This window comes from Triturus cristatus, chromosome 1_2 (genome assembly GCF_964204655.1).
Source record: "Triturus cristatus chromosome 1_2, aTriCri1.1, whole genome shotgun sequence".
NCBI classification, from domain to species: Eukaryota; Metazoa; Chordata; class Amphibia; order Caudata; family Salamandridae; genus Triturus; species Triturus cristatus.
The window spans coordinates 606,268,250-606,295,220 of record NC_140580.1 but is presented as its reverse complement, the minus strand read 5'-3'; the positions used below and the strand labels follow the sequence as shown (position 1 = coordinate 606,295,220).

At 42.5% G+C, this 26,971-nt stretch overlaps 1 protein-coding gene across 2 annotated transcripts in view; it reads right to left on the bottom strand.

Moving 5' to 3' along the window:
* Nucleotides 1–26,971, bottom strand: part of LOC146867721 (microsomal triglyceride transfer protein large subunit-like) — a 374,501-nt gene that overhangs the window by 39,884 nt on the left and 307,646 nt on the right. For both annotated transcript variants that reach the window (XR_014962100.1, XM_085607151.1), the window contains exons 17-18: nt 21,814–21,938; nt 15,638–15,808 (exon numbers count right to left, since the gene is read on the bottom strand). Coding sequence is in view for 1 of the 2 variants with exons in the window: in XM_085607151.1 (XP_085463277.1) it covers nt 15,638–15,808; nt 21,814–21,938 (296 nt within the window). In the remaining variant the exon portion in view is untranslated. The remainder of the gene's footprint in view (nt 1–15,637; nt 15,809–21,813; nt 21,939–26,971) is intronic.

Genomic DNA, 26,971 nt, shown 5'->3' with positions numbered 1-26,971 from the left:
CCTCATTTTCAGCCATACAGTCAGTGCGACAAAGGGACCTAGGGCACATTATATAGAAGTTATCACTTTGATTTCCTGAGGTTTAGGTCACAGATAATAACATACTCTATGACAGTTAACACGGTACATGCAATCATCCCATCAGGTGCTAGCCTTCTTTCCCTGTCATCTACAACCTTTAAATGCCAGCTACTAAAAAGCACACAGAACACTAACTCGTGCACAATCTGCAAGTCAAGGCTCACTCAATCTTAAAGACATGGGTGGAAAACCCCAGGAAATAATACATTTGTCTCCTTGCACATACAAGGAGCACATGACACTAAGTGGAGTCAATAGGAGGTTGGGAACAAGCACTATATAACTGAGTTTGACTTTATGACATCCAAGACAGACTGCCACAAGTTTAGGGCTGAAATAAGCATGGCCCATGAATGAATGGCTATATCTTCACATTAGGATATGAATCTTACAGCCAGTGGAGTGATAAATCTATCTGGGTAGCCAATTCTCGATTATGCTAAAACAGATGCACCATAATATGTGATGGTATATGTCACATTAATAATTACAACTCTGTATTAATGCTTATCCATTGTGCTATGCACGCATGGGTTTGTATCTCATCCTCGTCGCCAAATAAATGTAGTAATGAGGTCCATGCAGGAAGGATGAAATTCAGGAAGATTTATTGAAGATTGCCCCAGAACAGTAGGTAGATAGGTTCCACCAGGAGCAGCCTGCATGCTGCTCAGCACATTCTCAACTGTCACTTCCAACCTCTCAGGCTCCCAGCATTCGAATCGCATCATCACTCCAACATTTCGTGCAGCACACACACAAACACACTGGCTGAGCAGGGGATGTAAAAGGCTTAACAAGAACATGAGTAGGATACTACAAACTCTATATCAGACAAAGGGCCTCATTGCAAGATCCCATTTAATACCGTTAAATGTCTTTGCTGTATTCATATCTTAACCTTTAATAGCTGGCAACACTTGACTAAAATGATGCTTGTATTGCTCACTCACAGATTAAGCTCTTTGGTTGAGAATGGTATGCTCATGGCTTGAGCACAAAGCTAACATGATTAAAGAGCCATCAGCATATTTTTGAAACAAGGTGACTATGCAATATAATTGGCTTATAATGCTTTTTCATGAGTGAGCTCTAGCCACACTGGGGGGTTGTGTTAGATAAGGTTTTTATAAGTAAGTTTCTGCAAACATATATATATTATATCTATTATACAGTCATGCTGCCCTCAAACAGCAGGGTGCAGGGCTACAGATAATAACCACATGCCACCTGCCTTATCAAGATGGAGCAGACTACATTGAAACATTTCTAATGCAGGATAATATTTGCTAGGAAAAACAATGTGAGGTCACCACCTACTTTCTTCTCAGAGCTTTATGTCCAGAGAACACAAGGGGGTATAATGAGCAGAGTGTCCCAGACGTGTAATGGTTAAACTCATACCTAGAACTCTTGAGGCACTTTTATATTACAGAATCGGCTGCAATCCTTCGAGAGGTGATTTCTTTAACAACAACTGCCTAGGCCAAAGGTACTTCCCACACATTGAAAAGTGGACATCCTGATCAAAATAAGTATATATTAATACTTACACAATTTTGTCGTGATGCCTGTTTTTGGACTGTTTTGTTTGTACCCTTTACCAGTGCTGAATATGTGAAATGAGTTTATCTATGTTGTATTTATGAATGAATAATTGTTCTGATAAACACTTAGTATTATCATCAAATTTAGAATTAGTAACACTGGGCCTGGAGAGAAATTTCATAGCAGTGAACTATCTGCCTTCTTGCCACTAACAGGAAATCTACAACAGAAGGGGAACTACAACAAGAAGATTTGTAGAATCTCCCAACACATGGCCACAAGGCATGGCCACTCACATCTCTCATACTGTCCAACGAAGGCCTAGCTGGACTCTACGGCTTCCTGGGTTACTGGGGGTCCTGCCGGATGTCTGCTTAACAGGTATGCCATACTTTGGAAATATGAGGCACCGTCAAGGGAGATGTCTAGGTCTGCAAAAGTGGTTCAGGCCATGGTCCTCTGAGATTTTATGAGTCAGAAATCGAGTCTTTCAGACTTTTCTCTACATGACTCTGAAGGAAATGGGGGGATGGGAACTAATCAGGAATGGCTAGAATTTAGTCCGGTGGTAGCTACAATGACCTCCTAATATGTCCTCTTATACTGCCATGCTGGGCTAAAAACTATTAGTACCAACATGGAAATAATACAAGACAGAAGATAAATGCTTATCTGTCAAAGGAATGCAATGTAAGAGAGGCAAGTTGTCATTGCCTTTGGTTGAACTCCTACCTGCCTGGCTGAGATCTTGGCACCAGACCTAAGGAAGGTAGCTCCTGACTCCCTTCTGGGCCTCTGATCTGCTGTGGAAACTGCAACCTGCTGAGGGAACCTACCTTCTGGGCCTGAAAAAATCCTAGGAGATTACAGGTTTGGAATACATAGAAAGTCTGCTGACAACTATAAATGGTTCCTTTTGCCTACCTCGGGTTGACAACCTGATATAGTCTGGCTGTGAGCATGCACTGTATTTATTGAACACAGACCAAATGATTTGGCAGAAACTAGTAAAATATTGCTGCTACAACCATTTAATTGCCACTGAGAGCATTTTAATTGCTAACAGAAATATTCATCTTTGCAGACCTTCTTTGAAAGCCATAGGGGACTGTGTAGTTCATTAGATAAGAAAGATACAACTTCCTCAATCAGTATAGCCTTGTGTACCTGAAGAAAATAGTTCTCGGAAAAAGCTGTGCAGCAAAATTAATTTGATTAATATGATTGAGTAATAAACAGGTTTTTTTAAAAAAATAGATTTAGTATGTTTTGCATGTTACTTCTTGCCCAGTCTGCACCCACTGAACAGAGCACCACATGCTGGCTTCAGAGTAGCTTGCTTCTTTTCTAAGTCCCAGCAGATGCATTCGAGACTTTCATTCACATATGGAGGACTTCAGACCACTTTCAGATTCCATCCAGAGGGTAAGTGTGGGGTCAGGGAAACAGCTGCATTCCTGGTGCCCCCATATTCACTCAATGCAGCCTAGATGAGAGGAAGTGCATTTGTTGCTACATTTTTAGGGTTGAGTCTTTGGGTGCATGCACTAGTGCATGCGTCTTGCTTGCGAGTCACTGCTGTATACAGACAAGCGTTTGCAATGCAATCAGTCTCGCCTTTGGGACCTTATATGTATTTAGCTATGCAGCACATTAGCCTGGGTGCTGAAACATCTACTGTTCTTTAACATGGAGGGAAAGTAAGCACCAAACTGCGTGACACGCCAGGTATGGGAACACATGGAGAGAAATATTTACTTTCAGCGGCAAATGGTATAGTCCAAAGCTCTGTTTTTAATATAAAAAGCAGGGCCTTCAGTAGTCATATCACTGAAAATACAAGATTTGAAAAAAATATTGTCTACGGGTGCACGTGGAAGACAATTTATATGGCCTGGAATCTAGAGACTGCTAAAGTGATCCTGGTATTTTACTGACCTCTGCAGGTCGTTTTCTATCAAGAAAGTTATATCGAGGCAGTTGCCAGAAAAATTAAAAAAAGAAAGTCCCTCAGCAGAAAGCAATTCTGGTATTTTACTGCCTTCTGCTCGTCATTTTCTATCAAGATAGTTAAATAGAGGCAGTTGAACAGAAAAAAAAGTCCCTAAGCGGAAGCAGACAAGTCCTAGGGATGATCTCCAGAGCCCACAAAGTACATACACATATAAGTATATACTAAAGTATATATACTGAAGTATATACTAAAGTATATACAAGAGGTCTCGAATGCTCGACCTAAAAAGGGCTAGGAGCCCTCCCATGTTTACCATTTGTGTGATGCAGCATCACTCTTCATTCCAGTGTCCCTAATTGGCTAAGTCAGCCAAAACGTCACTTCCGATGCTTGCAGTGGAGCACAGGCCAAGAACAGATTAATTAAACTTAATCAGTGCTCGTCTGCTGCTCCTGACGCAATTGAGATATTATTTGTTCCTCATTCCTGCCACTGCAGCTCTGTCTTTGGAGTTTTTTGTTGTGTTAGACAGCTGCTTTCACATATCCTGTACTCCATACCTTTGCCATTTATTACCTACAAAGGAAGCAAAACATTTTTCTCTCATTTCTGTTTCCCATTTTGAAGGAGATTTATACAGTTTTTAAACGTTCATTGGCGCTTAAAGTGTTTTCATGATGTCTTAAGGCTCTACTGTAATATTTTTTTATTTCAACTTTATTAATTAGGATTATGTAGAGCTTCAAATTTGCATTCGAATATTGCTAAGCCACTGCAGTCGTACAAGACTTGAAAAGAGATTATTCTGTACCCTGCCTTCCTGAAGCGAGCTGTGCTCTCATGCATGGGTATTTTCAGTTGTCTGAAACACCTGACTGTGGCCCACAATGATTTTTAGCGAGACCTTATAAAGCCGCAGTACTCCATCTCTGTTGTTCCAACCTGTAAAGTAATTTTCAATTTGCTGCTAGATGATGGTAATATATAAAGATCAGTATTAGGTCTGATATGTCTGCAGTCCTCTGTGCCATCATCCCTTGGCTTTTTCACTTTGTGAGAAACTCTTGACAACAGCCTACAATGAGGCTTTAACATTATCAGCATTGTTTACAATAAACCAGATCCTCTTATTATGATGCTCTGGCATTGTTTGTTAGAATTTTGTGAACTCCTTCTACGATGGATTATTGACTATATCATGGGTACTCACAAACATTTTCCCAGGGGCCAAAAAGTTTGGTCTGTGATGTGACCGAGAGCCACATTGATGCCAGCAGGGTGGGGGTTTGGGGGTAGGATGAGAGGGGCCTAGGGGAAGCAGAGCATGTATATCTAGTGACTAAATTGCACAACATGAAACCAGAAAACCTCGAATCAGTCCTGGCAATTTCATTGATCAACTACTGTGATCCTAGCCCATTGTTTTATTTCACTTCCCCTCCTTTTTAGGTCGAGGACCATCCGGTCTGCCGGAGGCAGAACCGGAAGTTGGAGATTTTATGTTTTGGAGAAGAGGGGCTTGCACCCGCCCCTCTTCTCCCCTCTTCTCCATTGGCTGGCCTCTTTAATGCTGGCCAGCCATTGGAGAAGAGCTTCGTCACTCCGAAAAGGCCCCGTCCTTTTCGGATCGGGGGGCGTGTTTTTTGCAAGAAGTCTAATTATCTCCTCCAGCCAATGGCAAGAGGAGATAAAAGCAAAACACGCCCCCGAATCCGAAAACGCCACTGCGTTTCTCCGAGGCATTTCTGCTTCGGCTCGGAGAAAGGCAGTGGTGTCTTGGGGGAAGCAGATTGGGAGAGAGGCAAGCAGATCAAGAAAGAAAGATGTATGAATAAAATAAATACATTTTAAAAATGTGCATGGCTTACTGGGGTTGGGACAATGAAAAAAACTCAGCAATACACAAAGAGGGGACAAAACATGGGGGAAGAGCACCATCTCCAGAGCAATGTTGGGCAATTTTCCGACCAACTCTGGAAGAATGTTCTGAACTCAGGTTTATGCTCCGTGACTGCGGCCCAGATGTGTGACGTGCGGCGGGAGATGTATGAGCTTCGATGTGACCGACACACGGAGGATGACACTCGGATCCTCTTATTGCTTCAGACCCATGTGGCTCGGATGTGAAGGCAGCGGTTCAAAGCCGGCCCTCGCAGTCGTTGCAGGCACTCTGCTCGCTGTTGCATCTCCTGCGCGGGGTCCTCGTGTCCTAATGAGGCCAGGCTGCCAATATCCCTGGGAAAACCCCCCTCCCCAAACATGCTCACTCAAAACTTGTTTTCATAGTTATTAAAAAACGTGGTATTGAATTCGTATTTCGATGTATGGGTTTTTGGCAGACATATGTGATACTGTTTGGCGCGCACCTCCTGCGCAAATCTTGTAAGATAGCTCGGTGGGTTAGCGGCTCTATGGCAGAGGCTCTTAATATAACTTGTAGATCACAAGAGCGTCTTCGTGAACAGCTCAGGCTTTCATCAGTTGCCTCAGCATTTCATCCTTCGGTGACCATTCAGATGAGTACCACGGTGCCGGGCAAGTGTCACCTCTGCATTCTCTGGAGTACTGCTAAGCGCAGAGCCGTGGCAGTGTGCATTGTATACAAACTGTTAAGAAAAGTCATCTTTGGATCCATGTTGTTTTATATGTGTGTTGTCCGTGCTGCGTTTGTTTTTAGCGGCATTATTTTCACGTCTTATGTATATCTGTTCTTGCACCTGAGTGCATTTGTATCAACCTATATGTAACAGTTTCTGTGCGATTTACATTCATATGGGATTTGGAGGTATTTATTTTGGGTTCTAATTTTAGTTCTGTAGGTAAAGCTCCTTTCGCATTTCTGTATGTTGAAGGCGCCTGTCTGCATTTTTCTATTTAATTTGAACATTTTTGGATTTTGCGTTTATTTTTAATTTGTGTATGTGTGTATAGTTTTGTCTGCCTCTTACGTGAATTTGCTTTGCTTTATTTTTGCACTTTATTTGTATAAATGTGCTGTGTTTTGACAGAGGCCTGTTTTTCTGTGTCTCCGTCTTTGCATTGGTTTATGGCTACGGCTCTATGTATGGGGGTAATCATTTGTTTATTGAGTGTCTATGAAAGCTGCCGCTGTTTATATTTGTGTACGTGTGGTGTCTATCTTTGCATGCGTCTATATGTGTCTGTGATCATTTGTGTATTAACATGCGTGTAGGTGAGGGGTCTGCATGTGTTTCTACATGCTTCATACCTTCTTCCCTGTGTATTTCTGAAGGGTCTGCCAGTATTCCTTTTTTGCGTGTCTTGCTTTTGATTGGCGCATGTTTTGCCTTCTATTATCTGGGCTCCTCAGTGTTTTTGCTCTTGCCTATCTATAGTCCGTGGCCCTTCGGTGTGATTTATTCCGGTGTGTGCTCACGCTTCTCCAGGTTTGAGACTTGTTCGGCTCCTAAACTGAAAATGTAGAGAAGAAATCTGTAAATGTGTCTCTGGAAGGAGCTCAAAGAATTAACGCTCAGATATATTTCTTAAAAAGACAAACAAACGGGGTGGGGGGGCTCCCCTCCGGTTTTTATTGTGCCTGCAAAGACAGCAGCTTATTGTGCTCCGGTACCCCTGCTGATTTATATCACGATTTATTCCTCGAAGAACTCACTTAGGACATGAAAGTTCCGAGTCCAGACAGGGCCGTCTAGCAGTGAACTCTCGGAATCGCTGCAACAGCCCCTCGTCTCTGAGACTGGAGACTGCAGGCTCTGGCCACGGGTTCAATGCACATCGCAGGGATCGGGCCTGAGACTGCAGGCTCTGGCCATGGGTTCGCCCCCGGAGCCCTGAGACTGCAGGCTTTGAACATGGGTTCAATGCACATCTCAGAGCTCGGTCCAGGCTTTGAACATGGGTTCAATGCACATCTCAGAGCTCAGTCCAGGCTTTGGACACGGGTTCGCCCCCTGATGCCTGAGACTGCAGGCTTTGAACATGGGTTCAATGCACATCTCAGAGCTCGGTCCAGGCTTTGGACACAGGTTCAATGCACATCTCATTGCTCGGTTCCTGAGGCCGGAGACTCCAAGCTTTGGACACGGGTTCAATGGACATTTCGGGCCTCAGCCTCCAGGGCCTGAGACTGCAGGTGTTGAACGTTTTTAAAAATTTTCAACATGGGATGCGGGCTTTTTAAAGTGCTGTGTATGTCATCACTACTCACCATCCCCTCCTTTATTGGTATTTTAAAATGGCATCCTAAGTACGCTTTACAGCACCAAGATGTAAACAAAGAGGCCCGTCTGTATCCCGGGCAACCGCCTTCCGCCTGTCACTCAGGTCTGGGGCCGTGAGCCAGCACAGTCCTCACCGGCACAGCCGAGGAAAGCACGGGGTGATTACTCATTGTCAAGTGACAACAAGGCTCTGAAAGAAAACTTTCTGGTTTTCTCTCAAATGCTTGTGGCCTGTGCGGGACTCTTACATACACTGGTTACCCCATCCTGTAGCGAGATTTCTGATCCTGCCCATTGACATTAAAACACCTGTGGCCCAATGAATTGTTTTTTTTTATAATCACGCAAATGTTACTTCCGTTGCTCCGCATATCACTGAGGACACGTTGAAAACCCACTTTTGGACGATAGGCTTCCACCTGCGTTTTTTTTTAAAAAGCTGAAGCAATTGAAAACGTGCATTTGGAAGCAAACAGTGTTTATTGGCAACTGAAAATACACGCTTTTAGCTACATGTTTTAAAAACAAAAACATAAACAAAAATAATGTCATGAGCAATGCCAATAGCTCTAACTTTACCAATGCCGAGACCATTGCATTGTAAATGCTTGTTCTTTAATATCACATGTAAGAGGACATCAAAATACATGACATTAGGACGTATGCTATACAAAAACCATCTAGTGTGTTTGATTTAATATAGCCTTATAGCCCGCCGTAGTGGGCTATACCGGCTATTAAAGGCCCGCTGCAGCGTTAAAGGCCCGAGCCGAAGGCGAGGGACTTTAACAAAAGCAGCGGGACTTTAATAGCGGTATAGCCCTGCTACGAAGGGCTATAAGGCTATTAGAACATTCTGCCACTAGAGGGCAGAATGTTCTAACAAATTAAACAAAGGCTTCTCGAAGCTCGAGGGGATTTAAATCCCCTCGAACTTCGAGAGGCTTTTGTAAAACATTGGAATGTTGCTCTGCGGGCCTTTACCGGCCCGTAGAAGCACGGAGCACTCCATTGTCTTCAATGGAGCTTCCAACATTCCAATGTTCTAATAAACTATAATGTTATTCATGTATAATAGCAAGGCCACTCAAAGGGTGCACATAACACCTGACTGCCTCTTAGTTCACTAATGTCATTGTTGTCAGAGTGGCGGGGAGGAATGAATGTTTCTAAATTAATGTTTGAAAAGTATCTTTTTTTAGGTCGCACACTACCAGAGAGCACAGCTGCCTGGTTTGCTAAAGACATCTTGGGGACATTCAGAAAGTTGACATAGGAATGCATTATCCCCGTTGCTTACCATTCATTGGCTTTGTGGTTTGTAACTCACATTTGTAGTCTTTCCATTTGCTGGCTTTCTTTTCTTTAGGTTGTCCAGCACGAGTTTGTACCCCCATTGAAAAACCTTGTTTACTGTATTCTTCCACAAACTCGCTTTCTGTGAACAGGCCTTTAAATCTTGTTCTTATCTTGTTACATTTGATGTGGTTTCAAAGACAGAGGTTGTCATAGTATTAATGTGAATTCAGTTTGGCTAAAGAAATTGTCTTGATCCCCGCACTGCAGGCAGAGGGCAGGAATTTTCTTCATAATTTAAATCAGACCGGATTTTGGCATTTGCAAGCACATAGCATTAATTTGCAGCATTTAAAAAATGTCCAGAATATTGCAGTGAAATATTCAGAACTACTCTATGCCACTGCACCCTACCCTATACCACTATACTCTAACTTGCGCCCCTTTTCTTGACTTCACTATATGAAACAATCTTCTCTATGCCACTATATTGTACACCACCCTATTCCACTCCACTCTACACCACTGCACTCCACGCTGTGCCACTCTATGCCACTGAAGTCTACGCCACTCTACTCTAAACCACTGGACTCTACACCAGTTCAATCTACATCACTTTACTCAAAACCAATGCACCCTACACCACTGTACCTAGGCCAACTACTTTGCACCACTGCACTTAACATCACTATACTGTACAACATTCTACTCTGTGCCACTGAACAATACGTCACTGCACACTAAGTCACTCTACACCATTGCACTTTTCATCACTGAACTCTACGCTACGGAAGAGGTGGGGCACAGCGATTCAATCCCCAGCGGCAGCCCAGCCCAGCACCCTGTGACTCTGGGCGACAGCTCACTTAGGGCCTCATGTAGGAAGCCAAATACCGGTCGGTAACGGCCAAAATTCGGTAAATATCCCGTTACCGACCGGTATTGAGGCACTTGAGATGTAGGTGGCTGATTTCTGGATTCGGTATTTACCGAATCGGAAATTAAGAAATCAGTAAAATACCGATTCGGTAAATACCGAATCCAGAAATGCTATGTAGGGAGCACTCTAAAGAGTGAAAATTAGTATTAAGAATTCGTTATTTACCACCAAATACAGGTTGGTGATAAATAACGAATACCTTCAAAAAAGTAATATTTTGCAGATTTAAGAGTGCCATGTGGCAGACGCGCCACATGTGCACACATGCAAGATTCAGGGGTGCAACAGGGTGTCAATGTGACACCCTGCCACCCTTGAATATGCTCCCCCCATTACCGAATCGGTATTTACCGAATCGGTAATGAGGCATACCTTCCCATTGATTCCTATGGGCCTCCAGGCCCATAGGAATCAATGGGAAGGTATGCCTCATTACCGAATCGGTAAATACCGATTCATAATTACCGAATTTTTCCGATTCGGTAAAATTTACCGAATTATTACCTACATCACATTTACCGATTCATAAATACCGAATCGGTAAAATTCGGTATTTATGAATCGGTAAATGTGATGCTACCTACATATGGCCCTTAATCTTTCTGATGGCCCCCAACGCCTTGAGACCCTTGGGGGTGATTATTTCACGCTTTACAAATACCGGGTTATTTATTCTACTCTGCACCATTGTACTCTGTCACAGCTCTTTGCACCACTGTATGACACTGAGTTCTATGACACGGCACTCGCACACTCTACTCTGCATGACTACACTTTATTCCACTGCGCTCTATGCCATTCTACTGCACTTTATGCCACTATACTGCACTCTACGCCCTTGTACTCTACACCACTGCACCACTCTACTCTAGGTCAATGCACTCTACACCACTCTATTCTGCATCACTCCACTCCTTGCCACTGCAGTCTAACCTGCAACACTCCACTTTACTCTGCACCACTTCACTGAACTCTACACCGCTCTACTCTGCATAGCTGCCCTCTATGCAACAGTACTCTACGCCAATCCACTCTAAGCCCTTCTAATCTACTCTGTACCACTGCACGCTACAACACTCTACGCCACTTCACTCTATTCTGACACAATCTACTCTATACCACTGCAGTCTATGCCACTCTGCACCACTTCACTTTATGCCACGCCACACTATGCCACTCTATTCTACACCTGTGCACTCTACACCACTTTTCTCAAAACTAATGCACTCTACGCCTCTGCAATCTATGCCAATCGACTCTGCACCACTGCTCGCCACTCTACACCATTGCACTCTGTCACTTTACTCTGCATCACTCTAAGCTACTGCACCACTCTATGCCACTGCACTCTGCACCAATGCACTCTATGCCACTCTACTCTGCAGCACTGCACTCTCTGCCACTGAACTCTATGCCACTTTACTCAATGTCACTGCACTCTACTCTGCACCACTCTAATCTACTGTGCATCACTGCATTCTAACACTGCATTTTACGCCACTTCATTCTACACCTTTCTAATCTAATCTGCACCACTCTAAGCCAGTGCACTCTACCCCACTCTACTTTGCACCACTGCACTCTTCACCACAGCACTCAAGGCCACTCTATTCTGTACCACTCCACTCTACACCACTCCACTCTGCAACACTGCACTCTACAACAATGCGCTCTACCCCACTTTTCTATGCCATTCACTTTACCCTGCACCACTGCACTCTACACCACTTCACTCTACTCTGAAACAATATACTCTATGCCACTGCACTCTATGCCACTGTATTCCACACCACTCCACTTTATGCCACTGTCATAAATGATGTGCTACTCTACCCTACACCACTCTACTCTATGCCACTGTGCTCTACCCTGCACCACTATATTCTATCCTGCACCATTCCACTCTGAAACAACCTACTCTACGCCACTGCACTCTACGCTTCTGCAGTCTATGCTATGCCACTGTACTGTAAACCACTGCAACCTACAGCAATGAACTCTACACCACTTTATTCAAAACTACTGCACCTAAGCCAACTACTTTGCACTACTGCACTTCACACCACTATACTGTACAACTGTTTACTCTATGCCACTGTACTCTACGCCACTGTATCCTATGTCACTCTCCACCATTGCCTCTACGCCACTCTATTCTACTCAGCCACCACTACTCTATGTCCCTGCTCTCTGCACCACTCTGCGCCACTCTATGACCCTGCACTCTGACACTCTACTCTGCATGACTGCACTCTATGCCACTGCACTCTACTCTGCACCATTCAACTCTATGCCACTTTACTTCCCTCTACACCACTAAACTCTACACAACTGCACTCTACACCACTGCACTCTATGGCACTCTACTCTGCACCGCTGCAGTCCACTCAGCACTACTCCACTCTAGTCTGCACCATTCCACTCTATGTCACTGCACTCTATGGCATTATACTCTATGCCACTCCATGCCATTGCACTCTACCCACTGCAATCTACTGTGTACTTCTCTACTCTATGCCGCTGCACTCTACGCTAATTTACGTCACTGCACTCTATGCTAATGCACTCTACACCACTTCACTCAAAACGAATGCACTCTACGCCAATCTACTCTTTACACTGTCCTTTACACCATTTCACCCTTGGCCGCTCTACGACACTCGACTCCATGATACTCCACTCTATGATGCTCTACTTTATTAAACTCTGCTCAACTGACACTCTACTCCACTTTATTCCACTCCACTTGACAGCACTCAAATCCACTCTATGCCATTCTATGACACTACTCCACTCTACAATGCTCTACGCAACTCCCTCTATGCCACTTTACTCCACCCTGTTCTAGGACACACTACTCCACATCGCCCTATGCCACTCCACTCTGACAATCTATTCCTCTCTATGCCACACTACTCTACAACACCCTACTACACTCTACTTAACGCCCTCTACGCCACTCCACTCTGCTCTACACCATTCCACAATACTCTATGCCACTTCACTCTATGACACTCTAATCAACTCTGACACTGTACTTCATTCAGTGCACTCTATGCCCTTCCATTCGGACACTCTACTTCCTCAGCACAGTCCACAACACTGTAGGCTACTCCATGACACACCACTTCGCTCCTCTCCACGCCACTCAGCTTCACTGTACACCATTCCACGCCACTCTACGCCACTCCATATCTCTCAACTATACTCCACTTAACGATACTCCACGTCACACCACTTTCCTTTACCCCACTAACATTTAGGCATGCTGAACAGCAGCCACACTTGGGTGCAACATTGCTAAAACATATTGGAAAAAAACACTAGCTCTTGCATGGGCGAGAACTACTGGCTTTGCCAATGCTTATTATAGTGTTAATGTGAATTAATTTAGGCTAAATAAATGTTCTTATTCCCAGCATTGCATGCATAGGGCAGGAATTTTCTTCATAATTCAGAACAGGCAGTATTTTGGCATTTGCAAGTACATAGCCTTAATTTACGGCCTTTTAAAAATGTCCAGAATATTGTAGTGAAATATTCAGAACTTAAAACTTATTGGAGAATCACAGATCAACATTAGTTTGATACATAAAACTAAAAGCTTGAAGGCTATTGTCTATCAACTTTTCATTCTGGAAATTAACACATTATGAATTCAAAACGTGATAAACAAGCACTGCTAAAGTCAACAGGTATGATTTTAATGTGCAAACGCACATAAACACAACTATTCAAAAATGCTGTTTTTATCCGTTGCATTCAGTATTGCTGTTTATCAATTGAATATGACAAATGGCATGATGATTGTGCGTACTTTTCAGAAGCAACATAGTCTCACCTGCATTACAGTGATAGGACTCTGGGGAAGACAGAATGATCCATCAAATTACCAGTAGCATGAAGTGCGACAGTAATATTCATGTGGGTTGAGACTAAGCCCATTTTGTGAATATTTAAAGGAATTGGTAAGAATAAGTCTATTGACAGCTGCGCTCACAAGCCAGAGCTAAAAAAGAGCTGGAACCAATAATACCTATAGCCCTTGGGGTACCCAGAGTACAAAAGATGGCACATAATGAGTTCTCATGGCAGGTAATTCAACCAAGTAAAATTCAGCTCTCACATTGTACATCTTTTAAAATCCTGCAAATGAGAGCACCCTTTACAAATCAAAAAAATTACATGCTTTTAGAATGTCTTCTGTGGAGCATAAAACTGACTGAGGGCTTTATTTAGAGTTTGGCAGATAAGATATTCCTTCAAAACATGACATATAACCAGTCCTCTGCATTACACGTGCCATAGGCTATAAAACATTTGTAATATAGTGGACAGGACATCTACCTCGTTTGTGACAGAGCATCCCTTCAGCCAAATTCTAGATAAGACTGTGAGTTTTACGTTAATTATTTAAATCAAAATAAGAATTTGAGATTTACTGCATCAAATGAAGACGATTGGCGAGATAGCATGAGAATGGTTAAACACTTCCGTGAGCATAGGAGTATCCCACTAATTCTAGCACACGAGGAAGGTAGAAGAGAGAATGCAACTTCTCTACAGCCCTAGAGTCAGAGGAAGCTCATGTGTGCATGTGCACACAAATACACACACTTCAAGTCAAAATGGAAAACGTTAAATGTCACAAATGTGGCATTAGTAATGATAAATGAAATTTAAAAGAAGAAGAGAAAAGTGGCAGCAACACATATGTAAAAAAAAAAAAGAAAACTCATAATAGTCTAGAACAGTACAGCAAAAGATTTGACCGCTTCCCAGTTTAGTGGTGTTGTGAAGTGCATACCGAAACATCACAGTGAAGAGAGAACAAATGTGCGGACCTTTGTTTTGTTTACGTTCACAAGCACTCTAAATCAGAGTCTTCAACTACAAACAGAAGTTTCCTATGTATTAAACGCATTTTCAGGGACAGTAAAGTTTAACCAACCCCTAAAATGGGACAGCACGAGGATACTGGGATTTGGAGGGGCGTGTTGTGGGCATCCCATATAAACACTGTATCCGTACCCTATGAATCAATGGTTTGCAACCGCAATTTCAGCTGCAAAACCTTGAAAAATGGCCGACTTCCAAGTGGGGAGCTAACTCATTCACAAAAGGGAAGGGGGTCTGTTAGGGTTCCTCCCCTTTGTGAATTGTGGAAAACGTTTTTGGCCTAGTTGCCAGTTGTCCAGGGGGTAACTGCCAATTCTCAAAGAGATTTATCAAAAAAGCTGTTTTAAAAAGGTTTCTTAATTAAAATGCAATCACAGACATGGTAGTCTGCTGGCCATTTCAGGGAACCATTCCTGTGATTGAATCCAATCAGAGTGAGTTGGAATTTACAAACTACCTAATGAACATTTTGGAATTTACAAACTACCGAATAAACATTAATTATATAGGTCAGATTGAGACCCACTCTGATTCGGATTTTTCCGAACTGACCTAATATTACATGGGTCAGGTCACAACTTCAATACTGTGCCAAACTGTGACCAGAATAATGCCACATCTGGCCGGGGTTCGATAAGTACTTATGGAATAATCTTCATGTCATCACTCATCCCGCCCTGCACTATGCTGCTGTGTGTAGTAAATTCAGAGTCTTACCTGTACGGAAGTGGTTCTTGGAACAGCTGGAGGCAAATTTGGGCTGGAGAGCCAAAAAACTTAACAATTGTGTTGAAGTTGAGAGATGTTTCTGCCTCTGTCCGAGTCTTCACGTGAGCTTGATAAAAGGGGGAGCTGACCTCTGCTCTGAAATCTATTACCAGACCAGACCTGCAAGCAGAAGCAGAAGAACATTTTCTTTAATTTCTATGGCACAAAGGAAAGTGAAAAAGACATCCTTTGTCACCACTAGGAAATGAAAACAACTATATATTCTTTAATGTCACTCTTCATTAGGCGGATGCACAACTGGGGAATTGGTACGGACATAGTTGTCTCTAAAAATCAAGCTTCACCATTTACACCTTATTTCTTCCTTACAGTCCAGCAAGTTATGCACCCAGTGCTTAATTTGTATATAAACGAATAAATAAATAAATATAGGAACCCAGAGTTTTTCCTGCGAGCCCATCTCCTTTGCTTTCAAACACTGGCTTTGCTGATTTCAAAGGCTTTCTACTCCTGATTTCACCCCTTCTTTCTTCCTTCAATTTGTGCTTCCTATCTCCTTTTCTCACTTTTGCACGGAATTTTTCGTTCCTGCTTCCTCTCACCGCCACTGTTTTCCTCTTTCGCTTCCTCCCTTTTCTACTTTTCGTACTCTCTTGCTTTGGCTCAAAGTCTGATGAAGAAACGTAAGATCCGTCGCCCATCTGGGCCCAAGTGCACACATACCGCACTGGTTTGGGCATAATTAACACAAAATACCTTTTCTATGTTGCATTTATGATTAATATACGATACAGTACTCAGAGTACTGTGCTGTGCTGTAATGAAAGTCTTGACTCATGGCAGGGTATTGTCCATTGTGTAAGCGAGGTCGGCGGGTCATTTAAGATGACGGCACGGAGCAGTAAAACACAAATTTAAATGGTTACTTAATGGAGCTGGCGAACAGTTCTGCTTTGTGTTAAGACGGGCGCCCTGAATGACCCGGCGCCAGCCATCTAGCTCAGTCTTAGGCACAGTGGCACACTCTCCTGAATTTGCTTCTGCGTTCTTTGTTGTGACGTATCTACTGACAAATACGCGTTGTTATTGTGACTCAATTTTGACCTAAAGAGAAGTAGTGCAACTTGTATGTACTCTTTCATACAAGGGAGCACCTATGCTGCTTCATTAGAGTCCGCCTGTGGGTTCTTATGGCCTTGAAAATTACCAGACATTCAACCTCCGAAATGTTACGAAAATGAGAAAAGATTGCAACAGGGAAGAACGTATGTAAACTACAAACCTCACAGAAGATGCAGCGAAGCAAGTCGAAGTGAACCCTGCTTATACATTCATTGTAAAGTGATCTCTCACCTGTCCTTTATGCAGACTTATATTTGGTTTAATGGTATATATTTTAGCATTTATTGATTATGCTCCTATAAGAATAGCACCTGGACCGAAGAATATCAGTGGTACCATCTGATAATCACAGTGTGAAGACACAAAAGCAGGCATCCATAAGTTGCTAACGTAGGCAAGTACTACACACATCATATTTTTAATTCCGCACACCCCAACCAGATTTTATCGATGACCGTGAGGCGGAGCTGACCCTAGAGAGAGGGCGGCTAACCCCCCAAAGAGCCCAATCAGGGAATAGAGGTGTGATCCCAAGCATGGCCTGAAAGGCTACCGGGTGAAGCAGTCCCCAGCTTTGTCGCCGCAGGAGTGCTCTGGTCAGGGAATTTCATTCAGCCTCTCTGCTGCTGTTATTTCAACGATACAGGATATTAAAATATTGCTTGATATTTCTGACAGCGCGGCAGTTAGTAAAAAAGGTACATGGGCAACGGGGGTCGGTGGAATCTCAGATTTGCTCAAACACCACTGAAAGGTTTCGTTGTTGAAGGGAATTTAGGGTGGCTACGAACCTAAACCTCATACCAGCTGACAGGCTTAGCTTACACACACGATGAGGTCAGGGAGACAGTCATTCAAGAGCTGGTTCACTTATTTGAACCTCAACGGGTGAGAATAAGTAGAATCAGTGGTGAAATAATAGGGGCAATGTTGGCACCAAGGATGTACATAATCAGAGCCAGATGATCAGGAGCTCCATTTAAACGGGTTTGGTGGAGCACCTCCCCTGAGGAAGGGATAGACGGGATACATGTGAGCGGTGAGCTGGTTACTCACAGTATCGAACAGAATATGGACAATCCTGCCCATCATCAGAAAGCACACGGTGGTCCAGATCAACAAATTACGGTACGAGCGCAGGAATGATAATGGGGTACATCAGGGCGAGAGCCAATCTATAGGTAAAATAAAGACTTCCGATTGGTTTGTGGCATTGGGGTGAAGGCACAAAACGGTAACTAGAGCAGGAAGCAGCTGAGCCTAAAAAACACCGGGGGGCGATTGGTCAAAAAGGGCATGCTCCCCTACCCCCAAGAATCATGTGCCCTCACCTCTGATTGTTTCCCCAGGGATTACACAGTTGACAGGGTTCATCTGTCTAGCGGACCTTAGATAGCAGTGGTCCTTTCAATAGCATGAGGGCTGGAAGGGTGCAGTTGCAGAGGTGAGGGGCCTGTAACAAACCCCCACTGGGTGGGCAATAATGGGAGCGTCCAGCAGCTAAGCCCGGAAAAAGGCAGGGCACCGATTGAAGCAACCTATTGGCAGGGGGCCCCCTGGGTGCACCACGAGGTCAATAGGGCGTGAGGGCCCCACCAATAGTCATGTGCCTTTGCCTCAGGTGGTTTACCCTGAGATTACGCAGATGACAAGGTTCATCTGTTCAGTGGAGTGAGCTATGTGCTCCTCCTGAATGTAGTAGGAACACTTGAGTGGCTGGTTCTACTAATCATGGGGAGAGCTGTCAGTGGGTGGTAAACCACTTTCAGTGTTGCGGGGAATCACAAGGTTTAACAAGAAATATCTTCACATAAGGATGTAAAAGGACAATTGCCCGAACGAGGTCCTTAGGATATCTTATGGCTGGGTATCTTGAGACAAGTGCAATTGCCAGGCAAAGGTCCTTGGGATGCCTCATGGCAGGGATACTTGAGGGGAGACAAAAGGGTAAGAAATGGTCAGCGATGGAGGGACACAACACTTGCAGCCCAGGCATGGCCATTGGGCCACATAAGCCAGACATTAGGTAGCAAGTTGAAGCATCGAAGCAGCGACCCACTGTACCAAGTAAGTGACAGAAGTACAGCTGTCACGACAATTGGAAAGTGATTTATGGCAACCTTGAATAGACATCATGACTGAAGGATGATGCAGGGCAGGATTAGGCAAGTTATGGTTAATATGCATTGAAGTATAGGACGTACACTCTATAACTTGTTTTGAAAATGACTTACGTTGTAGTCTAAGATAAGCCAGATATTAGCATGTTAATGACCTATGCCATCATGACAAGTGTGTACCAACTGATGATGTGAATAAACTGTGTCTGTGTCTGTTTGAACACCATAAAAGGTCTTGGTGTACATAATTTATGGGAAAGAAGGAATGGCAGGAGGGCCCGTGAGTTGGCTGCACAGCTGGGGGGAGGGGGAGGGATAAACCAATTTGTTTTAAAGGGAATATTTACGAGTGTCAATTACATTGCACAGGCCACAGTTACAAACGTCTCTCTGCTTAATCCCTCCCCCTGTAAAAGGACGAAAAGGTGGAGGGAAGAAGGAAGCACCTATAATGACTGCAAAAATCTAAGAACGTGATTAAGAGTGCTCAGGAGGGGTCAGTGATAAGCACACACAACAAAAGCCGATTTGCCTGCGATCAGAATGTATCCAATGTGATGAATATCACTTATTAAACATTTAGCCCTTCACAATGAGTCATAATGTGAGCATTGCAGTGCTTTTCGCACTATAACCACAATATCTCTGATTTCTTGGGCAGGTTTGCTTTGCTGACATGCAGCTTGGAAAACTGAGGGGAGCTAACTCTACCACAGTGGGTAATTATCACGTGTAGTGCACTCAGAAGCACTCATAATTTGGACCACAGCACTAACAGGTTTTTTGCATGGGTTTGGAATTGTAATGAAGACCATAGTGATTTTTATAAGAAAAAATTCCCATCCAAGTCACAGAAAGTTAATAATGTATTTACACAATGTGCAATTCCTACAGAATCAGCAAATAATACCTAACCTTTTCCCAACCCCCTGTTCGCTACTAGCTTTTACATCAACACCCCAGCAAACTGTTCACACTGACACCTGAAGTTCTGCCAAGCCATGGGTGCCCTTATCAACTTACCTTGATCTTTGGATATCAAACTATTTTACCACTACTTGAGACCTATACATTTCAGTGTGCAGTGTGCACTCAAGGAAAAATATGGGGCTGGGGTGTGGGGCTATGCTAATTGTTCTCCTTTTTGGCAGAGGGAAATCGATTGTGTAGACGCCTCCTCTCAGTACTCCCTTCCACCTCGCATTTGTCAAGATGAACTTCGTCTCCCCACAACTTGATATTTAGACATTGTTTATTGTGTAACAAAGGGCTGAAAATGTCTTGGCGCGCATATGTTAAACACTGCCAAAGGGCTGAAAGTGCCTTGGACCGCATATGTTAAATAGAGCCTAAAAGAGTTGGGATGGGTCTCCCTTTTTGAGAACATGTTCTCAGTACACAAAGAGGATTAATTACAGGTCAAGCCTATGTTTTTAGGAAGAAGGCGTTGAACGAGAGAAGATGTGAAACTTATTTAACTGACTGTGAGGCTTTTTGATACCCTGAAATCTGTTAATGATATGGAGCCCAACTTAATGCATTAGGAGAGGTTCTTATTATTCAAGTTCAAAACTGTTACAATCCAACATCTCCTATGCTTACTTTAGGGCAATACTGTCTAGTGTCTGTGTTTGTCCTTGTGATGGTGTCTCGGATCAGTCTTTCTTGCACCTTATCTTTGTGGTTTTTACAGAACAAATTGTATTGCCTTTTAAAAAAAAAAAACATACATTTACTAAATGCAGACTAGCATTACGTTTTGTTCAACTGTTGAACGATTAGGATATCTTTTTTAGGGCAGGATATTTTTTTTAATCAACTGCACAGTTTCATAAATGCATGCTTTTCTATTCATTTTAATGAGATTATTCTTTATGTAATGTTATGACTGCCTCTGACTTTTGAATAAAGTTACTGAACTGAAAGGAACTAAATTGTGCAATTTTGTGCTAGAGCGAATCTGACATGAGTAGAAAACTATTGTAGTGTAGCGGCTTGTAGGCAAGCGAGAAATGTTCTACCCACCACTATGCATGGCAACTCAAATATGAATACTTACCTACCTAGGGCGAGACAAACCAGAGGTGTGCACAACTGTAATGATAAAGGAGACCTGTCATGCTAATTTATTTAACAAGAAGACCTTGAGTAGAGCGCTGGAATCGTGGGAGCTCCACTGAAGACAGAAGAGACAGCACAGAGAAAGAGTGCCCACAATAGCTGGTATAGACCTTCTGCTCCATCGTTCCAAGATTGTTTCTTCTGTTTCTCCCTGCTTAATTTAGAACCCTCTATCCTCAGTAGGAAAAATATTCTAATGGCACGTTAGCCAGTGATCAATTTGTAAAAGAAGAAGTGCAGGGGGCCCAAAATTTTACTCAGAAGCCCACGGCCAGTGCTATCGAAGGCAGGAATGACAAACACCAAGGCTGTGAAGTCTTGAGTCCACCTAATGCCTCTTTCATCCACCACCAGATCCCCCTTGACCCTTTATTCCACTTTTGCATCCCTGCTTGATCCCTCTACTATTGTTTCCCGTCTTTCTCTTCCTGTTTCTTTCCTCCTTTTGTGTTTTACTCTCTCTTGTTGTTTGTGAAAGTCTGATGAGGAGTGAGAAGAAATAAGTGCTGGTCCCTAAACAGAAGAGCCGGTAGTCCCCACCTGCAATCACTGGCTCAAATTAACACAGTGGCGCTTCTGATGAGGGATACCCCTCGTTAAAGGCACTCTTCCTCGTTATAGACCCTGGTCTTAAGCTTGAGCCTATAGCTGAAGCAGAAGACCTTTAGCAGGCACTATAGCGCTAGGAATGGTCTACAATACAATATCACATGCATATTTAAAGTTTTTCCACGTTTCAAGATCATATGCAGTCAATCTCTTAAGCATCCACACATTTGAAATTGCCCTTGAATGACATACTTGGTTTTGATGCTTGTTTTGGAATCTTGGTCCCACAAACTGACATCGACGTTTGCAAAAATTTCCAACCCGAGTCCACCTTGAAATTCTGCTGTTGCTTGTATTCCAGACTGCAATTGAATCCCCTGCCAACAACAAAAAAGTGAAAAGCGATTCACAGTTGAAAAGAAAATCTGCTTTGTTTTGAGTGTTAGTGCATACAAATTAATGATAAAACATACAATACATTGACTTGTATTTTTACTTTAAGTTTTTTTATGGCACTGGCCTGGTTCTGGATGACAAATCAATAAACAGTGATTTACAGTAGTGGTGTCCACGAAGCCAATCAGATAGCCAAAGGAGAAAATAATTTTATACAGGTATGCTTTACAAACAAAACAAACTGTGACAAAATAGTGTCAGAAGAACAATAACATGTTAGAGGGATAGAAACAAGACAGCAAAGCAGAGTGTGTAGAAAAAAGATTGAGGAAGGGGCTGGGAATTAACCTTTATAGCTATTTTTAGCTTGTTAAAGTCGTGAAATTCATAGCTGTGTGACAGGTGTTGGTAACAGATTAACTTTGGAGGCAATTTTTGAAGTGTTTATTCTGATGTACATACATTGGGAAAGTCAGAGGATGAGTGTCTTAGAGATCATCTCTCTTCATTAATTCTGGACTTAAAACAAGGAGTTTAAGAACGTGGAATCTCGAAACATAATCTCTTAAAAGGATCATAGACTTGAAAACTCTAGATACCAATTTCGGTCTAATATTCATTCTGGAATAACGTGTATTTCTACAGTGAGGACCATAAACGATGAACGATGTTCTGGTTCCTTAGCATGCCAGAGATATAAATACAAAACACAAATATAGACGACCGAATAACCATTCAGCTAACCAAGTATCATATTTAATCGTATGGCACCAGAAAACGTGCAAACGCCTCCAATACACTCTATACCAAAGAGAAACTAATCATTGTTGGTTTTGGGCTATGAGTAAGACAGACAGAAATTATTTTTGGAAATAAACTATATTAGGTTTGGAACTAGGTCTTAAAAATGAAACACAATTATCATCCATGGACATTTATAACCTCTTGTTTTGAAGTTTAATGTTATTAATTAGAACTCTGCTTGGTGAATGAAACTGATATTTCTAAAACATATGCGGGGCCTAATCAAATGAATGTCTGTTATTTGCAAAAATGTATCCCGCCTACTTCAAACCAATGCTAAGTATTTAGTAATTTCACAGGTAACTGCGGAATCATCATTGGTTCACAATGCGATTGGGCATGCCTAATACTATTTTAAGGGATTAGTTACCATGTAAAATTGAACATGTGGAGCAAGAAAAGTAGAGGACTTGGTGACTCCCTTTTAGACCTGCCTAGGAACATACGCAAATAGGGAAATTTCAAGAGAATGCTCAAAGGAAATACTTTACACAAACCAGGGCTTCACATTCTCCTATGCAATAACTAGAGAGTCTCTGAAGACGTAAGGGATTATTATCTGTGTTGATATCCGCCGAAAAATCCAAAAGTATTTGGGCTCTGACATCGCCTCCATCCACCTTCTTCTGCAGTTCGTCCACAAATAAACGGATAATCAACTATGTGCTCATGACTGACCTGAACACAGAAACTTATTATGTTACTTTACACGATAATAGCTTGTAAATTTACAATACATTTGATTAAATCAGTTTTGATAGATATGGAAGTTTGGGAAATGGGTGATAACTGCATAAGTGGTCAGACGACTACAATTTTATAATTATCAGAAAACATACTTAGCATGATAGAGTAAGGGAAGATTTCAGTTTTTACTTGGCCAATTGCAAATACAAGGGTTTATAAAATCTTAAAGGCGGGGGGCAGGGGCTTCGATGTGAACCGTAGGTCGACATGATCAGGATTTCTTTGACTAGTTATTTTGCGTCATTTGCTGAAAACACATCTAAAGATTATGCAACCGTGTGAAATATAGTTGAGAGATATGGTTATCTCTAGGCTACACCATATAGAGTTTTATTTAACATGTAGATTCCGTTCACAAACACTCTCTATACATTATTGCTCTTGAATTGTCCTCAAATGTTGAAGGATCGTACTTAATAGAGCAGTGCCTGATAGTAAGTTCAATTTCTGGAACTTTTTGATAATGGACTAGACAATTGGTTCTTAAAGTTTTCTGAGAACAAATTACAAAGGGAAGGCTCAGTTAACTGACCGTGTTAGTTTAAATGGAGTCCCTGCGCCAATCAGATCAGAAGGAAAGAAGAATGGATCTAAATTCAGTTCTGCCTTGTACATGAGAAGTGTATTTTCCTGAAGCAGATTAGTCAAAGGAAGTTGTCCGAATAATGCTTGTTTGAGGTGCAGTGGGGTTGGTCTGGCTAAAGAGTAAAGTCCACAAGAAAAAAACAAAGGCTCTAAATTTTAGGAAAAAATTAACAAGAGATCTAGGAGTGTAGAGGTACCAGATACAACTATGCCCATCATGTAGTATCCCAAAAGGAATCTAGTAGATTAAAATGTGGATTTAATACCCATCTCAAACTTTTCTAGGTCCATTATGTTTGCAAACATGATTTGCTCAGCTTTCCTTTGGAGCTAGATTTGTGCTTGACAAATACCAAAACACACATACGTATACGAGAATCAGTTTGCAATAATGATCACAAACAGTATAACATATGGGCATGAATTTGTAATTCACGTTAAGGTTAGCTAATTGTGTACATTTTTAAAGTTGTGAAATTGCATTTGTGGGGTAGAGGCTAGATGCTACTCACTACAATGACTGTTCACCTCCCACTTCTAACTTTCTGTTTCTATGTTCCCACGACCTGCATGAGGTGAAAATATAAGGTTCCCCACCAGCAGTGCTTGGTTTGAGCCGGTGGTTTCCGATGCTCGGCAACGGAACTTAATTGTCAACACTGGTGCTTGTAACAGTAAGCCACAAGGTGGTGCTGTCTGGCTAATTTAGGGATGACCACAACAACAGTCAATTATCAATTCAATATGCATAAAAAATGACTATTACATGCCACACAAGCCAATTCTATAGCTTTGGGGCCTAGAAAAGTCCAAATTGTCACACTTGTAAGAGTGTTTAGGTTGGAAGTTGTGATGTTACTATCACAGCATGGCAGGGACAATGTGTGGTGCAAGCTGCAGTGGCCTCCTGACGAGAGCACTGGCTCTTAGTTAGTTACAAATTAAGCACTGCCCACCAATGCAGGCCCTGAGTAGGTTTCCGTGGCCTGGCCTAGCTGCATGTACACTGGGCCACAAGGCATTCTGGGAAAGGGGCAAGGGATTCCCTTCCGATATCCTAACTGGAAAGATTTTCCAACTGAATCGCACAAACTTCAGTTGCCAGTAGGCCACTTCCCAAATTCCAGAGCTTCGGAGTATAAGCTGAAGCTCCAACAAAGCTCACTAAAAACTTCTTTGAGCTAGACTTGGGTGGTTCTGCTTCTGATGAAACCCCTAGAACGTGGAGCTAGGTGCTGCCTGTTCATTTGGCTGGGAAAACGCCTGTTGAAGCTCTGTTGTCCCGTGTGTCCTGTATGAAAGCCCCTAGAAGAGATGTTGATTTTTTTTTAAATATCTACATGTTGAAATTTTTAAATACTACTTAACTCTATTTGTTTTGTAAAGATATTCACCCGCCCCAAACTATTCCCTAAATCATTTAGATGGGTTAACACAATCACATCCCTTGGTGTTTTTAGGTCGAGCATTCGAGACCTCTTGTATATACTTTAGTATATACTTATAGGTGTATATACTTTGTGGGCTCTGGAGATCAGCCATAGGACTTGTCTGCTTCGGCTTAGGGACTTTTTTTCTGTTCAACAGCCTCTATTTAACTTTCTTGATAGAAAACGACCAGCAGAGGTCAGTAAAATACCAGAATCACTTTAGCATTCTCTAGATGCCAGTCCATTGAAATTGTCTTCCACGAGCACCCGTAGACAATAATATTTTTTTCAAATCTTGTATTTTCAGTGATATGACCACCGAAGGCCCTGATTTTATATTATAAACAGAGCTTTTGACTATACCATTTCCCGCTGAAAGGCAATATTTCTCTCCATGTGTTCCCATACCTGTCGTGTCAGCCATTTTGGTGCGTACTTTCCCTCCATGTTAAAGAACAGTCGATGTTTCAGCACCGAGGCTAATGTGCTGCATAACTAAATACATATAAGGTCCCAAAGGCGAGACCGATTGTATTGCAAATGCTTGTTTTTTTTAAAAATAATGCACAAATGCTACAGGAAAGTTTTCCTTTCATACTGCAAAAGCAAGTTGGGTCAGCTTGGGGTTTTCTAGGTGACACTGCTACATTTTAGAAGCATTTCAACATTGATTTTTAAGTCCATTATTCTGCTGATGTAGAGGTCAAACTGTCAGTGGTCTACTGTGAGAAAACTAAATTATGATTAGGACTTGAAAAGTCTTGCATTAACCCTTCTATTTAGCACATAGATTGCAAACAGTGACCAGTGCATTATAATGAGTCCAGTCCATACAGCACCTAAAACGTTTACCTACAATGTGACACAAATATTGTTTACTTTTCTGCACGTTTTCAGTACTTTATTTCTCTTTCTTTCCTTCTCCGCACGCCAAGTCACACTGTGATTCACTGGCCGCGAGTCTCTCCTTTCATTTCATTTGTTTATTTTACAATAGTTTATTCACTCTTTTCTTTCATTTCTCTTCCTCTCCGTCTAGGCCCGAAACACACACTCATTCCTGTAGAGACACACTGCATGTATTCCACCTGCTTAGAAAGACACACGCACTCTGCATCAGATTCACATTACCCACAGACTTCCTACTCATGTTTCCAAGCAAGTCCACTGCTCCAGTGGTCGGGGTTCCTGCAGAGATCGAAGGGCAGGGTGTGCAAGTAGAAACAAGGAGGCACATCAAAGCAGTGCATGCAGAGGCTGCCTCCAAGGGAGATGAGTGCATGGGAGATAAGGCCCAAGCACGCAGTCGCATAGAGAGCAATGGGTGCTCTGATATACGTTCAGTTGAACAGACTGCCACATTGGGGATGCACGTGGATGAATATCTGGAGAAGAGATGTGTATGCAGTTGCCTATTGATAATTATCTGAATCCGGAGATTAGAAGAC